This window comes from Phytophthora infestans, genomic scaffold, assembly GCF_000142945.1.
Source record: "Phytophthora infestans T30-4 supercont1.41 genomic scaffold, whole genome shotgun sequence".
Taxonomy (NCBI): Eukaryota; Oomycota; class Peronosporomycetes; order Peronosporales; family Peronosporaceae; genus Phytophthora; species Phytophthora infestans.
In genome coordinates, this window is record NW_003303718.1 from 910,987 (window position 1) to 927,932 (window position 16,946).

Below are 16,946 nucleotides of genomic sequence, written 5' to 3' on the forward strand. Positions count from 1 at the left end.
CGCAAAAAGTGATACTCGTCGCCACAAATTGACATGCAACCCCACATCGGTGCAACCCACTTATATCAAAAAGCTTGGCACGGAGCTTTCAGCTCTGTGACCACTATTGTGCGATGTGTTTTCGCTCTGACCGGGTTGAACGGGCGAAGCTATCACAGAGACTGGTTTTCCGCCTAAAGTTACTCTACCTTCCACTGGCAGTGACGAAGAGAAAGCAGAGAGCAACTCTGACGCCGTTTCGAACGAATCGCCAAGTGATGCCCATGATAGGGCGAAAGCGGCTGCTAAAGCAAATAGGCAGCGCAACAAACAAACTAACAGCGTTACAACAAAGTGGCCTGTAGATGTAGTTAGTGACACACTCCGATAGTGTTTTGACGCTATTGAGCGTGCTATCAGCTCGTTATCAGCCTCCTCAAACCAGCGGGAAGATGTCTCTGCTCGTTCAGAAATTGACAGCATCGATGGATGAGTCTAACGCGAAGCAGCAAGCCACCAACAACGCGTTATTGGCTAGCATCGCGCGGTTTTACAACGTTACTGCTGGGCTTTACAACGAAATGGTGAAGTGGATGACCAACAAAACCGACGAGAAATAGTGCTTCGCACGCTTGAGTGTAGTATGTGCTACACGCGTTTTTATTCTTCATCGTTTTGATAAAAACGGTCTGCGTAGCAATCTCTCTTTCAAATTGCTAGATCGATTTCTGCTTGAGATCGGTCCCAACCTTCGCTAAAAGCTTGCATCACGCGTCTCGAATCCCGTCTCTCATTCGCCTTCTGCGCATCATTCCGCTTTTCTTTGAACTGCTTGTCTCCGATGTCAATGAGCAAATTGTGTTGAACACCAGCAGCCGTAATCATGCGAGCGTTAGTGGTGTGTTTCTTTTGATTCGTCACTCCATGTAGGACTTTGAATCGCGCCTTCAGCTTTCCGAAACACGCACTCGACCAGTATACGTGTTTGTGAGAGATGATAGTTGTAGCTGCCACAATATAAACGACAAAAATAAGTTTTCATTTGAAATGCAAACGACACTTTACATTACCAGCGCTGCTTTGCCGTCAGGCGCTTGTGACCACGCTCATCAAACGGTACCGTCAGAAAAGGTCATAATTTAAAACCCGCATCCCCCAACCAGTTTAATACTGGAGGACAAACATCTCAAACACGCGCGCCAAGAGCTGCGGACTGGTTCCACATAGACTGATCGGAGTTGCTGCCGCTAAACACCTAGGTAGCGAAATTTAAAAACCGGTTATCAATCGCTACCAAGCAGTTGTACGACGGTTTGCCGCTTTGTCTTAGAACCACTATGAAAATTACCATCTTTTAGAATCTAAACGTGGTACTGTAATACCTGGAAGTCGTTCGTCGAGTGCGCATGAGAGTGCAACAATAAATGCATGCCATATCAGGAAAATCGGCTTTACGTGTGGCGATACCATCGGTAAGCTCACTCCATTTATTGCTCGCGTCGGGTGACGGGAAGTATATATCTTCGTCCTTCATTTCGTACAGAAGCTCTTCGAGCTTGGTGATGTATCGACTAGCAACGGAGCGATACATACCCAACTCCGCTGCTGCTCCACTAACTCCTTCACCGCCTTGGCCACATCCATTCCCGTAGTGCGTCAGCAGCACTGCAAGTCCAAAGCTAAAAGAATACTGCGTATTCTTTCCTGAAAGGGCGACCTTCAATTTGTCACCTGGATCGACATTACAAGTGAATATGGGGTTACCGGAAGGAGACAAAAGAGGATCCACGTACTCATGCGACGGAGCTTGGATTCTAGCTCCGTTTGCGTTCGCTTGGATTCCACCCACTCGGTAGCCGCCTTGTCACGCTGGAGCTCGGTATCCGCCAGCTTGGCCTGGATCTCATCGCGCACTTTAGTCATGCGGACGAATTCTTCCAGCGCGTAATCTCGCCCAGCCGTTACTTTCTCGAGCGACTCTTTGGTATCTTTCAGTTCCTCGTAAAGACGAGCCAGAGCCACATCTGGCGACGAGGGAGGTGAATTCGGCGCGGGGGACCCTCCACGCGCCGACCCTAATGCGGATCCGCCATGGGTGGATCCCACATAGTCGTTGGTTACCACCTCCTCTTGCGTCAGGCGCAACTCGTCGCGGAGCCGATCCAAGCTCTCGTCCGCGGTCGCACTAGCAGTTTGGGAATCCTCCAGATCTCGCTCGAGGTCATGGATCCGGGATTGGAGCTGGTGAATCTACAAAAACACACACAGAGCATTCTTTTGGTGCATTATTTTGATGCATTCTTTTGATGCATTCAAAAACACACACAGAGCATTCTTTTGATGCTCGGTGTGTGTTTTTGGAACCCCTGTACTCCAAGAAGAATGGCCTTGGGGGAACAGCGCAGGGTTTTGCGGAATACTGTAGGTGATCACTGGTCCTTCAACTTAGAGTCAAAATCGGAGCGAAAAGTGATCTTCTCGCTTGGTGGTGCTCGAAGGGTCCATCATACCAAATACAGCTCCCAACACAATGAACACTAAGTAGACAACAAGAGCTACAACGTCGTCCATGCGCTCGTCAGCTGCAATCCTCTGCACCCCATCCATGTCAGCAGCTTGCGCTGGAGGCAAGTTGCAGCGGGGCTGCCGTAGCTTTAGCGTCAGAGGAAGACGTTCGACTCAAAGGGTCACTAATACTAAGTTCCTTATCTAAAGGACACTTATAGCCCAAGACCAGGGCTCAAAGTTAATACCTTAGCTTTTATGCTTCAAAACCAGAAGTGTTTTATTTACTATTATTGCGGCCAAGCCGCCTAGGGGTAAATGTATCTGTTTAACTATCTAGCATAGTTAAACCTAATCAAATGCATAACGTGTGGCTTTCAGCCAACGTACTGAGAGACCTCGTTAACTCTCCAGCTTATGTACTGAGAGTTTGTTAACTCTCCGGGTACTTCGTACCCCTGTGTGTTCCACACATGTAACCCCGTTACACAAGTGGTGGCGCTGGTTGGTACCGATTCATCGCTTGAAGCGCCATTCACATTCATTACCGCCTCACCAACGTCCTCTGCGGTAGCCTGCACGCGCACAAATTCACTATCAACGTTCATAGCGTCTCCATTCGCGTAGAAGAACCGCGCCGCGCCACACTCCATCTTTAATTGCACTTTAGCTTTGAGTCAAACGTCAGAAAGTTGGTGCTAGCCCTACTTTTTTGTTGACTTAAAGTAGCCACAACAGCCGCAAACTTCTTTTTCGGTATTCTGGCTACACAATAAGTCGGTTTAAAAAGTCATTTACTTTTTTATTTGGACAGCGCTCTAAGCAAGTAAAAACTATCACTACTGGTAAAAAAAATTCTGCTAGAGATTATGAAGGATGTACCCAATATTCCACCCTGATTCCCCCAAAAGAAAACAGCAGACCGCAGTAACTATAAGTCGCTTTAAACCAGGATCTTTGGAAAGATTGAAGCACTAATTGTTAAGTTCTGACAAGTAAAAAGCATGTTTTCCAGCGAGCATTGCAAAAATAAAACACAATTTTGAAATATTGACTTTTGCGCAAGATGAGCTGGTCGTTCCCACCCACATTTCCTTACCTTCCACGTTCCCGCTAAATAAAACCACTATCGTATAACCTTCGCTAAGGATTTTACCTGATCTGCAGTGTAAAAATGTGGAGTGAATCTTAAAAAAAGGGCGACACTTGATTACCAAGCTTAGCTTAAAGGGACGTTATAAAAAGTGGAGGCATACTCGTTGCTTCTGATTTATTAGATGACGGTGTCTTTTTTAACAAAGCGTATCCCATAACTAAGGCTTTACAGTAATAACATATAATTTGGGAGGACGTACTGTTAACACCAATAAAATACAAAAACGTCAAAATTGTACTATCAGTACCACTAATGCACGGCTAGCACAGTGATATCGCTAGCATCACCAACTTTTAAAGGCTGTCCACCGCAATAGTACGCCCTGAACCAACCATAATTCACTCGCTAATTTTGCTCAATTCGCAACCTGATCATCACAAAAATATCGTCCAACCAGCGCAATTTCCCAGCGAGGGGGGGGTGAGGCAAGATCATTTTCCAACTAGCCGCCCCAAGCTCACTCTCCCAGCTCCTTCCTTTTGAAATGACCATTCGACACCCCTGGTAGCTTCTCGCCTCAGCAATGTCATGCGTCCAGGCAGCAAACCTTTTGGATGGTTTCAATCAGACTAAGGTGGTGAAGAGTGAGTGGTTCCCGTGCTCCGTACGCATGGACCCTGCTCCACATACCATAAGAGTTCAGCGCCTGCATTGCGCGTGCAAGGCTTGCGCAGACATAACGTCGGCCCAAGAGTGCCCGTGGCGAGCCCAGGTCATGTCCTGTCAAGAGCAAGGCGTAGTGACGGTCGAGGAGGCATATACCCATGCCCCTCCAGCACGCTCGCCACACAAGCTGGTGCTGACCCCACCAATGAAGGAGGTGGTGAAGGACTGGGTGGCCCAAGGACCGAAGCCCAAGCGCATCTATGGTGCACTTCTTCAGCTTTCTAACCTGGCCGAGGCGACTGTGCATAGTCGGAGGCATCGCAGACGATGCTGAACGGCTTCGTCTCGTCCGGCAGAACCAGGACAGGAGACTCTTGATGACTGGCCTTGATGCTATCAAAAGCATCCTGGTGCTCTTGCTCCCAGCGCCAGTCGACGTCCTTCTGAAGGAGGCTCGACAAGGGCTTAGCGAAGCCCGCGTACCCTGCGCTGTACTTGTAGGTAGCTGGCCAAGCCCAACCACCTTCGAAGATCCTTCTCGGATCGGGGCGTCGGCCATGCTGCTATGGCCTTGACCTTGTCTGGGTCAGCTCGAATGCCCACGTTGCTTACGAAGCAACCGAGAGCCTTGATCTCTGGTGACGCGAAAACGCACTTGTCGATGTTGGCGTAGAGCTTGTTCGCCCGCATCACGTCCAACACTCGACGGAGGTGTCCTAGATGCACCTCCATAGCCGTCTTGCCTCCCTCGGCACGGCTATGGACGAAGATGTCGTCGAAGTACGTCTGTACGAAGGTACGCAAAGGGCGGAACAATTGCGTCACCAGGCGATTGAACGTCGCCGGGGCGTTAGACAAGCCCTGCGGGATGACGAGCCACTCCCAAAGCATGCCGCTTGGAGTGCTCAACGCTGTGAGCGGGGTGTCGCTCTCGCGCATCAGGATCTGGTAGTATCCGTCAACCAAATCCAGCCCACTGTACAGTGCGCTTCCAGCCATGTTGTTCAACAAAACATCCTTTCGTGAGATTAGTGTCTGAGCCGGCACCGTCGCGTTGCTCAGCTTGTTATAAGCGTGAACTAGACGCCACTTCCCGTTCGGCTTCCGAACGCAGAAGGTTGGCGTCAAGTGCGAGGCTTTGACTCCCGCATCATGCCTGCCTTCGCTTTCGCATCGACGAAGCCATCGATGACCTCGCACTGTTTGCATGGAAGACACTTACGTTTACCAAGCTTAGCTTAAAGGGACGTTATAAAAAGTGGAGGCATAGTACTTTGTACCAGGTACGGGATCGATTTCATGGCGTACGCCTCGATCCGGTGGGAGTTAGGTCGGTGGGTGCTTGTTCACCATGTCCGCGTACTCCATCACCAAATGATACACCGGATCCTTGGGTTCTTAACCTTTTTGCTACCAAAACCAACGAATGCTGCATGTTTTGCTGAAGTAGGCGGCAAATCCTTCATAGAATAAGCAAAACTTGTTGGTTTTATAAAACACGTCGTGTGGCATTTTTCTGGCTCGAAGGAACTGGCGCGGCCAATGGCGTTACGAATAAGTTTCACCTTTGCTCAAAATGGTTCGACATATTTCTCCAATCAGCAGCCAAGCGCAAAACGACGTTAAACATGCAGATAGTGTTGGTTTTGTTTTTGATGGCTAGTGAGCCATTGTAATTCCCTTTCAAAGTGATAGACGCCCGCCAGTGCGGTATATGTCAACAAAACCAGCAGATTGTGTTGATTTTACGAAAATGTTAGTTTTTTTGTATGGTGTGCAATTTACTTGGCCTACTATGAAAGCAAAAGGGTAACGGATACCAGAGCCCAAGCGCGTCTGACGCTGCTTGCTCAACTCTTTCAGGACGTCCTCGTCCACGACGAGTTCAGAACTTCCCCCGTGGCCTCTGGTCTTATGAGCACCGTCTCGGCAATCTCCCCAGCCTTGAGGTTGGCCAGGAAAGCCTCAGTCGTCATTTCCTCGAAAATCAGAATATCCGCAACCTCTAGCAATGGTTCCAAGTGGACACCAGATGCCTTGACGGGTAAACCGGTCTCGCCATCGAAGATGTGATAACACTCTTCCACCGGCCGTGTCGGAGGAGCCCGCGCCCCGGACTCCGAGTTGCTTGAAGCGACGTCGATCTAAAAGAGATCCAACTTTCGGCGGCGGCGGCGTCGTCGTCGACGGCGACCGTGACCGTGACGTGGAACTTCGCTACCCATGTCCGGTGAAGTCGTGGTGCCGACATCCGAGCACTCGAGGCCTCGTGTGGTACTATATTACCCACACAGGAAGCGCATCCCGCGTCTTCCTCATCAGTTATGGTCTGGGTGACCTCGTGTGGCACTGTGTTACCCACACAGGAAGCGTATCCGACGTCTTCCTCTTCTGTTAAGGTCTGGACGACCGTGTGTGGAGCTTTGTTACCCACCTTGGACACGTATATTACCAGCGTTCGTGACAGCTGCAGCTGTCTGGGGAACTATGTTACCCGCTTGTGGACCAAAGTTACCCACTTGGTCAGCGCCTCCTTGCGCCGCCACCATCGAAGCGTCGTCAGGGTCGTCATATACGCTGACGACTCCCAAGCATCTGATGGATGCTTCGGTACACTGGCAGCCCTTGCGGGCGCCCCGGGTCCTGGCAGAGGTGGGAACATGACTCACCAATGCTCTGTCAGACTTAACAGGACGGCTGGCACCGATTGCCTGGCCTCGCCAGTCATACAAGGCTCGTGTTCCTCGAGCCAGAGCATGCCCAGGATCAAATCGTTGGGATCCATGTCGAGAACGGTAAACTATTTTGGGCTGTCGAAGTCTTCGAACTTGACGGCCAGATCCATTTGGATGTTGGGGACAGTGACGACCTTCCCGTCGGTCAGTCGCACTGACACCGTCCCGTTGCCTTTGCTTTCTCATAAAGCATCGGACAGCTTGTTGCTTTAACGAGCAACCGTCTGGCGGCGTGCGAAATTCTTCGACGCCCCAGAATCGATCAAAATTCTAAAGGGTGATCGTATCCCCGTACACACCCGTGTACTACAAGCAGCCCGCCGCTGCTCTTCGCCGATTCGAGAAGGCAAAAACTCTCAGGGGTTAAGTCCCCGTGGTACGCGCCACCTGCGCACCTCTCACATAGATTAGGCCTTCCCCAGTAGGGAGCCCCATTCCTACTGGTCTCCGGCGTTCCCCTGTCCCCGGGATCCTGGGTTTTGCCAGCGACCCTCGAGGACGGGCTTGGGGAAAGTCCGCCTGCGGTGTCTCTCCGCGGGACAGTCGCGCTTGAAGAAGTTTCCCATCTTCCCGCAGCCGAAGCAGCGGATGTCACGCTGCTCGGCGGACCCGAGCTCCATGGGAACTGGTTCGTTGGGGCTCGCTCGACCGGAAGTCGACAAAGAAATTCCAGGCCATGCTGAGGCCGGCGTACGCCCTTGGCGATTGCTGTATTCTTCCTGAAGGGCTACTTGAATCGCCTCTTCGAGGGTGCTTGACTGCACCCGGAACAGCTGAGTGCACGCCGGACCTTGGTGGCCGTCCATGAACACAGTCACCTTGATGTGCTCGTTGAGTGGGTTGCCCACTAGGAGCGCCGCGAGCCCCCGCATCTCTTGGACGTACTTGTGCAGCTCGCGCCTTTCTTGCTTGCATGAGAGGAAGCGCGAAAGCTGCCGGTACTCGTAGTTCGCCGGGAGGAACGCGGTTCGGAGTTCGCACAGCTGAGCCTAGGATGTGAAACAACCAGGCGATGTCGCCTCCCGCGTGTACGCCCAGCTCTTGGCACGACTGCTAAGATTGGAGAGCGCAAAAGCAACGCGGAGTTGCTCGGTCGAGATCAGAGCCGCGTCCATCGCGAGCTCTACCTCTCGGACCCAGAAGTGAAGGTTCTCACCTTCCTTCCCTTCATACGGCTTAACCTTCAGCCGTATTGGCTTCAGGTGTGGCGGATTTGTTTCCACCGCCGGAGCCTGCAGGTTCTCCCGCACATGTGCGATGAGCCCTCGCTCGTAGGCGTCAAACGCATTGACACGCTCGAGCTCCTCGGCCGGTGTTGACGCCACCAGGCTCTGCATAGCCTCCATCCCGACGATGCCAGCCATCTTCCGAGTGTACTCGAACCGTGTGTCGTTCAGATTGGAGAAGTCGTTCCTATTCATGGCGACGAGCTTCAGAGAGGTTCAGGTCGTCTACCCGCGTTGGCGTGGATTGACTACAAGTGCTACCAAGTGTGATGGGGTCACACAGCACCTTGCGCTAGAGAAAGTTGGCTTCCGAGAGTATATTAACTCTCAGTGAACAGTAGCTAACAGGTCCCTTTTGTCAAAGGAAGCGAAGTGACCAATTAAAGGTAAGTTGTAAACTGAATGCATTTATAAGTAGGCTAAGCTTGAGTTAAATTTACAAGCTATAAATCACCTTTAGTAAAGCTATGTTATCAGCCAATGATTGGCCTCTGACGACCCTGGTACCATATACCAGATATCCCGAAGTGTGACGTGTCAACCAGGAGTACACTTGGGGTTTACGTACCCGTTACAAAAAGCGTTTGAATTGTGTACATGTACAAGTAGGCCAGACTATTAAGTGTCACTAAAGACGAAGATGGTTAAAAATAATGGCGAAACGCGCTCACATCGAGTACAAGTAGATATAACTGATCCGTGTAAGTGAAGTAAAGCTGGAAACAGATAACGATTGAGGCTAAAGCAAAACGAGGTTTGCAAGCATATGTGATTTCCGGAAGCTAAAGCTACTAATTACACTATAAAATGCAAACTTTATCTCACATCTGCGTATTTGACAGTCCTTGAGCTCTCCCAGCTCTCACTTTGAGGGGTACTTGGTAATGACTCCATCCAACATGTGGGTACGACGCGCGCCTCTTCGCGGTCGCGGCGAGCCCGCTCCTCCAGCTCAAGTTTCTCGGTGTGACCGGCATTAGCCTTCTAGGTGAGAACTTCTTTCTTTAGGTAATGATCGCTGTATTTACTTAATAATGGAAAATGCCAATTTGTATACGGTACACAATTCCTGTATTATACCTTCATTTACTAAAAGGTACTCAAATTGGACCGGTACACTAATTCTAGTCCTACACAGACTCTTCGCTGTCCCAATTCGTAAACTCATCGATACAGTCCTCACTGAGGGCACCTCCGCTGTCGCTCACGTCGTCAGCATTTTCTCTAATGCGCTCCTTCCACTTTGAGCAAAAGAGCTCGCCGTAAACGTCGTGTCGCGCCACATGCCAATCTCCAAATCTTGGAGAAAACCCAGCTGCTGCCACCGAGCGCTCAACGACGACAGCTGGAACATCATCGCGCCAAGCAACGTTCACCCAGTTCGCCACGGTCTTAACCGATGGTGGCTTTGGATTTCCTCCGCGAGTGTAGAGCACAGCATCAGACTTCTTCCAGCTATTAAAGATGGGCGATAGCTTGTCCTTGAACGACTTGTAGATCCCGATATCTCCCGCTTGCACGTAAGGTATCAGTCCTCCTGGGATGACGAACATCTGCACCCCTTTCGCGGCGCACCGAGCCTTCACCACCTTAGAGATGTGTGCACGCATGCTGTCGCCAGACCAGCGCTTTTCCCTGCGTGCACGTGTCGAAAATAGGCGGAAACACCAGATCCAGCCAACGAGTGAGAAGCGCCGAGTCGACCCATGCCTTAAGTTGGTTTACAACGTAGACGCTGCCGTAGCGCTCAATCTTGCCATCCTGCTTAGCCCCTTTCCAGACAACCAGCGGGGGCAGCTTGCGGTCGGTTGCCATGACGGTCAGCACAGCCGTCACCCGCATTGAAGCAAATCCCGTAGTCTTTAGCACAACGTGGCGAGCTCCAACTTGGTCCACCGTCTGGCGGCGCGGGTCCTAGAAGTAGACTACCGTCTCGTCCATCAGGATGGTGTGATCGTCGCTAAGCCCATTGATGCGTGACGTGAGATAGCTTAGAAAGCTTACCGCCCGGTCGGTCAACACGTCATCGGTTAGCACGGTAAGATTGGTGGTGCGGCGCAGCGACAGTCCATACCGACGCATGAAGCCGTTGACCCAGCGGTACGACGCAAAGAAATCTGTATCGCCCAGCTCGGATGCGGCAAGCCGCTGCCCAGCGTCGCGAATCCAATCACGAGAGACTTTCTCTTTAGCAGACCGGCGAAACAGCACTTGATCGAACAGGATATCCTCGATCTCGGAGATCCGTGGCTTAGCACCCGCCCCAGTCAGGCGGCTGCGTAGCGCTGACGCGGCCTTGATAGCGGTGCGCTGCTTCCACCAGTAGCGTACCTGAGCTTTGGAAACCTTCCAGCCGCGCTCATTCTTGAAGTACCCAGCGGCTGGGGTGGGCACACCGCCGTTTTACTCGATCCACTGAGCGACCTCTTTCTTCTTGGCCATTGACTTGGGCATGCGTGACGACGGCATCTTCACTGGGAATGGTTTGGCTGCTGAGGGCTTGAAGGGACTGGTAAAACTCAGAATAAAGAGAGCCGAGCAAGAAAATTGGTGGTTCTGGTCATTGGTGTATTATATTTGGTACGGTACACAATTATTCGAGTACCGCCAAAACGGTACACAATTTGGTCTCTACTCGGCATTATTCGTTAATAAAAAAAAGTTTGAGCCCAGGAAGTTGAAGTTCGACCCTTATTTTGCAATCGTACTTATTTGGGGATAGCCAATCACTGCGGCGCATCGCCAAACCAATCGTTGGTCCTCGAAACGTTGCTTTTTGGCCATTCCGCATTTGCTCAACCTTTTTGTGTCTCCTGCGTGACTCAATGGCGGTGGCAGCAGCAGCAGCGGCGACGAGTTTCCCGCGTGGCAGGAAGCCCAAGACTTCAAGCCAGAAGGCACCTGGGTCTGTAGCCGCTCCGGGTGAGGCGCTATTCGGCAAGCGTGGGCTGGCCGCAGCAGACGAAGAGCAGCCCAAAAAGAAGGCCAAGAAAACAGCCAAGAGCGAGAAAACCAACGCGAAAGATGATCTCAAGGCCGCAAAGGCCACGCTGCTCACCTTCAAAGCGCTGCGCAAGGGCATGTTACTGCTCGGTTGCGTGCGTCAAATCACGGATGGGCAGGACTTGATGATCAGTCTGCCCAACAAACTCAACGGCACGGTGGCTTTGAACGAGTGCTCGGACGAGTTCTACGACTTCCTCCAGACCAAAAAGACGAAAAAGCAACAGGGGGAAGACGACGAGCAGCTGCAGCCACTCAGTACCCTTTTTAAAGTCGGACAGTTTGTACCCTGCGTAGTGTTGGCCACCGGAAAGACCGGTAAGCGCAAGCAGATTCACCTGTCACTACGCACGTCTTTGCTCCACGCTGAGCTTAGCCCTGGAAGCCTCACTAAGGGCACCTCTCTGCATGCCACGGTGTCGTCTGTAGAGGACCACGGCGCCATTGTCAACCTGGGCATCCGTGGCGTGCACGCCTTCGTGCCTCGCAAGGAGCTCACGACGCCTGCACACAAGGGTCAACATCTATTAGTCAACGTGGTGTCTATGAACATGCACACCAACACAGCGACAGTGACCATCGACCGCAGCCAAGTCGTCAAGGCCGTCACACGCGGTGATTCGTTTACCTTGAAGCAGCTGGTGCCTGGCATGCTGCTCAATGTCCGTGTCGAGGACGTGTTGGAGAACGGACTGAGTGTTACGTTCCTCAGTTTCTTCTCCGCCACAGTCGAGCAGAACCACATGAGTCTGCCCTGTGAACGCGGCTGGGAAGAGTCGTATCGCAAGGGTATGAAGGCTCGTGCACGTATCGTCAGCATCGATTACATCGCCAAGCAGATCACGCTTTCTATGGCCCCACACGTGGTGCACTTGCAAGTTCCAGAGTCGCTGTTCTCCGCTGGGGATATTATCGAAGAAGCCACCATTGAACGGATTGACGTCGGTATTGGCATGTTGCTGTCACTGAAGAGCCAGGACGAGGACGTCGACATGGAAGATGCCAGCGACAAGAAAGAAAACACGACAAATGCTAAGTGGAAGGCCTTTGCGCCCGGATATGTTCACATCTCCAACGTGTCAGACAAGCGGGTGGACAAGTTGGAGAAGAAATTCACCGTGGGATCTTCTATCAAGTGTCGTGTGTTGGGCTTCTCGCCCTTCGACGCCGTTGCGAGCGTGAGCTGCACGGAACACTCGATTTCGCAGACGGTGCTGCGTCACAAGGATTTGAAGCCTGGCACCAAGGTGAACGGCAAGATTCTGTCTGTCGAGTCGTGGGGGATTCTGATGGAGATTAGCGAAGGTGTTCGTGGTCTGGTCACTTCGCAGCACATGCCGGCCTTTTTACTGAACAAGAAGGCGAACAGCGGCAAGTACAAGGCTGGCAAGACTACGAGTGCGCGAGTGCTGCATGTGGACCTTGACGCCAACAAGACGTACCTGACGATGAAGTCGGGACTGCTCTCTTCGGACCTGCCTGTCTTGAGCTCGTTCAAGGAAGCTACTATGGGTCTTATCGCACACGGATTCATCACCAAGATTGGCGAGTATGGTGTGATTGTCACCTTCTACAACAATGTGTACGGTCTCGTTCCCATGGCTGTATTGCAGCAGGCTGGCATTGAGAACCTGGAAGAAGCTTACGTTCCAGGTCAAGTGGTGAAGGCGCGAGTGACTCGTTGTGATGCCAACAGGAAGCGATTGATGCTCTCGTTTGACACGACGTCCAACAGCTCAGGCAACAAACCTACTGCCGCCCCTGAAATCGCTTCGAAGCTCGTGGGAACGAAGATCACTAACGTCAAGATTACAGACGTTGATACCACGTGCTTCCGTGTGCAGACCAAGGACGGTATGGAGGGCGTGCTCCCTTTCGTGCAGCTGACCGACTTCCCGCGCAACACGTCGCTTGTGGACAAGATTGTAAAGCGCTTCAGTGCTGGCGACGTGATCTCGGAGCCGCTGCTCGTTGTCTCTCAAGAATCCGATGGTGTATTGATGCTCTCGAAGAAGCCGCTGTTGCTTGAATTCGCTTCTCGTAAAGCCATTTTGCCGCGCACTTTCAGAGATGTACAGGAGAATGCTGTTCTTATCGGTTACGTGACGTCTGTGAACGTGTCGAAAGGCGTCTTTGTCAAGTTTCTGAACAACCTCGTTGCTGTCGCTCCCAAGGGATTCCTCAAGGAGCAGTTTGTTGGTCAGATTGACGAGGAAATGTTCGAAATTGGCGAGACTGTGACGTGCTCTGTTGCGAAGATGGACAAGGAGAAGAAGCAGTTCGTCGTTGGGTTCCAGCAGAGCAATTTCGTGCTGCCTACGAACAGCACCAACAAGGCGCGTCCCGCCTTTTTCCAGGCATACCTTCGGGAACAGGCTTCTGTGCGCAACGCTGCTGAGGTGAAGAAATCCCCTTTTGCTTTGGGTAAATCGGAGAAGACGGAGTTTGTTGGTGTTCGTCCGTACGGTGCTGTCTTCGCTCTGGAGACGGACGAGGAGACTGTTACGGTGCTGGTACCTTCGGTGACCGAGAAGAACAACGAGTGGGATGAAGGCGACACTGTGAAGCTGCTGCTGACGGACTACGATTTCAGCAAGAATGTTTACTACGGAGCTGCCGACGAATCGCTAGTCAAGAGCGGATCTAAGAAGTCGCGAAAGCAGAAGCAACGCGTGAAGACTGGCGGAAAGATCGCTGCCGCTACGGTCTTGGCGGTGAGTCCAACGGAGAAGTACGCGGTGGTGTCTTTTCCGGACCCGCAGAACGCTGATCTGCTGCAGTTTGGAGTGGTGCAGCTGTGTGATTTCTGGTGCCCGTCGCAGACCAGCAGTCAGCTCGGAATTGAAGTGGGCGCTTCGATAGAGTGCCGCGTGGTGCAACCTTCGCTGAAAAGTGTCTCTAACTCGACGCCGTTCGACGATCTGGCGCTGCTGGCTTTGGAGGAAGAGGAACTTGTTGCCAAGACGAAGGCTTCTTCGCGCAAAACGTCGTCCAAGGTGCCCAAGTACACGCAGGAGGATCTGGTGCTTGGCAACATCCTAACTGGTGTCATTTCTGGTATTTCGGAGAACTCGATGGAAATTCGCGTCGAGACGCACAAAAAGGCTGGAAAGGTGCGCGCAACGGTGTCAATCGTGGATGTCAATGGCATCGACGAGAAATCCGGCCACTCTCACCCGTTCGACAGGTACTCAGTCAACACCACGGTTACTGGCCGTGTGATCGCCGTGTCGGCGAAGGGTGCCAACAAGCTTAAGCCTGTTAGCGAGGAGAACCCGGCCAAGTTTCATGCTCTGCAGCTATCTCTGCGTTCCGAGGATGTGGCTGGCGACGAAAAGGTAGAGGATGTTCAACGCTTTGTTCGTCCCGACTGGCTGGAAGGCAGTGCTGGCCGTGCGCTCCTGAAGGAAGGCAACTCGGTCGAGGGTGTCGTGTCAGACCAGGATGCTGATCATCTCACGGTCAAGCTTAGCGGTAACGTCACGGGTACACTCAGCTGCGTCGAAGTATCTGAAGACGTGGATGTTGTACGCGAGTTCCAAGGCAAATACCCTGTTGGCAAGCGTGTCAAGTGCTTTGTGCTCCAAGTGGACGATGAGAAGAAGACTGTGGACCTGTCCGTGATTCACGCTTCTTCGGCGCAGAGCCAGGCTGTTGTGAAGTCTGGAACCATTGTGAATGGTGTGATTTCGACCAAGAAATCTGCAATTCGGCCGCCGTCGATCATGGTGCAGATTGGAGTCCACACTTTCGGGCGTGTGTGTATCACTGAGTTGCAGACCAAGTGGGAGAACGACATGCTGGAACTGCCTAAGTTCTCTGTCGGAAAGGTCGTGCGCTGCGTTGTGCTGTCGACCAGTAACAATCACATCGACCTGTCGCTGCGTGAAGACGCTTTGGACAGTCCGAAGGCGTACGCGAAGAAGTCTTCGAAGTCTGCTGAGCGCAACGTGGGCGACTTGGTCCCTGCTATCGTGGCCACAACCACCTCGAGCGGATGCTTCGTTCGCGTGGACCGCCACACGACAGCTCGTGTCATGCTCCGTGACCTCAGCGACGACTTCGTCAAGGACCCGCAGACCCAATTTCCTTCGGGTAAACTGGTTGCTGGACGCGTGACGAAGAAGTCTGACCGTGGATTGGAGCTGAGCCTGAAGGCGTCTGTCGTCTCGGACGACGTGTCTGTATTCAAGTGGAGCGATCTTAAGGAGGGACTGACGGTGAAGGGTACGATCACCAAGGTGCAAACGTACGGTGTGTTCGTTCGCATCGAGAAGACTACTATCAGTGGGTTGTGTCATATTTCGGAGGTTGCCGACGAGAAGGTGACACAGCCGCTGGACCAGATCTTCTCGGAGGGCGACTATGTCAAGGCCAAGGTGTTGAAGGTCGAGGATCGTCGTGTGTCATTTGGTCTAAAGCCTTCGTACTTCGAGGGTGAAGAGAGCAGCTCGGAAGAGGATTCGGATGACGAGGAGGCTGACAGTGACGAGGAAGAGGAGGCCGAGCCCATGGATGTCGACGAGGAAGAAGCCCCAGTCAAGAAACCGGTGATAAAGAGATCGAAGCCGGCGACGATGGAGATTGACCTGGGCGACGACGAATCCTCGTCTGATGACGAAGAGGCAAGCAATGCTGCTCCGGTGGAGTTCAGCTGGGACGGATTCTCCGACGTGTTGAGCAAAAAGGTGGACTCGAAGGATGACGACGATTCTTCTGATGAGGAAGACGATGAAGAGGAAGCTGCCAACTCGTCAAAGTCCAGCAAGAAGAACCGGCTGCAGAGTGACGAATGGGTGGCTCTGCGCGAGAAGGCTTTAGCTAGCAACGAGGACGTTCCTCAGAGTGCGAGCGACTACGAGCGTCTGCTGGCTGTGTCGCCGCAGAGCTCGTACCTGTGGATCCAGTTCATGGCCTTCCACGTCTCGTTAACGGATATTGATCTTGCCCGTGATGTTGCCGTTCGCGCCACGTCTGCTGTCTCGTTCCGTGATGAGAAGGAGAAGATGAATGTGTGGGTGGCGTACCTCAACTTGGAGCACGACTTCGGAGATGATGCGAGCTTCCTGCGCGTGTTCAAGAGCGCGTTGCAAGTGAACCACCCCAAGCGTGTTTATTTGCATCTGATCGATCTTTACGCACGCGCCGAGGAGCATGAAGACGTGAAGCAGACGCTTGCTACCATGCAGAAAAAGTTCCGCACCAGCAAACAGACGTGGATCCGCTCGCTACAGTATCTCGTTGGCCAGAAGCAGTTCGCAGAGGCCGCCGAGACGTTGCAGCGCAGCCTCAAGAGTCTTGCAGCTCACAAGCATCTGCCGGTTATTCTGAAGTACGGCCAGCTGCTGTACGAACAGGGTGAGCTGGACAAGGCCCGCACGATCTTCGAAGGCATCTTGGCTAATTACCCGAAGCGCATGGACCTGTGGAATGTGTATCTGGACAAGGAGATCAAGTTCGGCGACGTGGCATTAGTGCGCGCGTTGTTCGAGCGTCTCCTGGCTATGGAGTTCTCGGCTAAGAAGATGAAGTTTTTGTTCAAGAAGTACCTGCAGTTCGAGCAGGACCAGGGCGACGACGAGCACGTGGAGCACGTCAAGCAGTTGGCGAAGGATTTCGTTGCTAGCGCTGCGGCCAAGTAGAGATCGCCGCCTTTTAGATAACTGAATAGAATATGTAGTTTTGCAGCAACGCTATGAGTTTGTTTAGTAGCTTACTACAGTGTAGATTGTTCAC

General features: G+C 52.3%; 1 protein-coding gene across 1 annotated transcript; it reads left to right on the top strand.

Moving 5' to 3' along the window:
- Positions 1-11,032: 11,032 nt before the first annotated feature.
- PITG_16107 (rRNA biogenesis protein rrp5) lies at positions 11,033-16,867 on the top strand (the record flags this gene model as incomplete). The annotated part of the gene is made up of 3 exons (XM_002897832.1): positions 11,033-11,394; positions 11,470-15,647; positions 15,744-16,867. 3 exons carry the CDS (start codon positions 11,033-11,035, stop codon positions 16,850-16,852), a joined length of 5,649 nt encoding a protein of 1,882 aa, XP_002897878.1.
- Between the last annotated feature and the right edge of the window lie 79 nt (positions 16,868-16,946).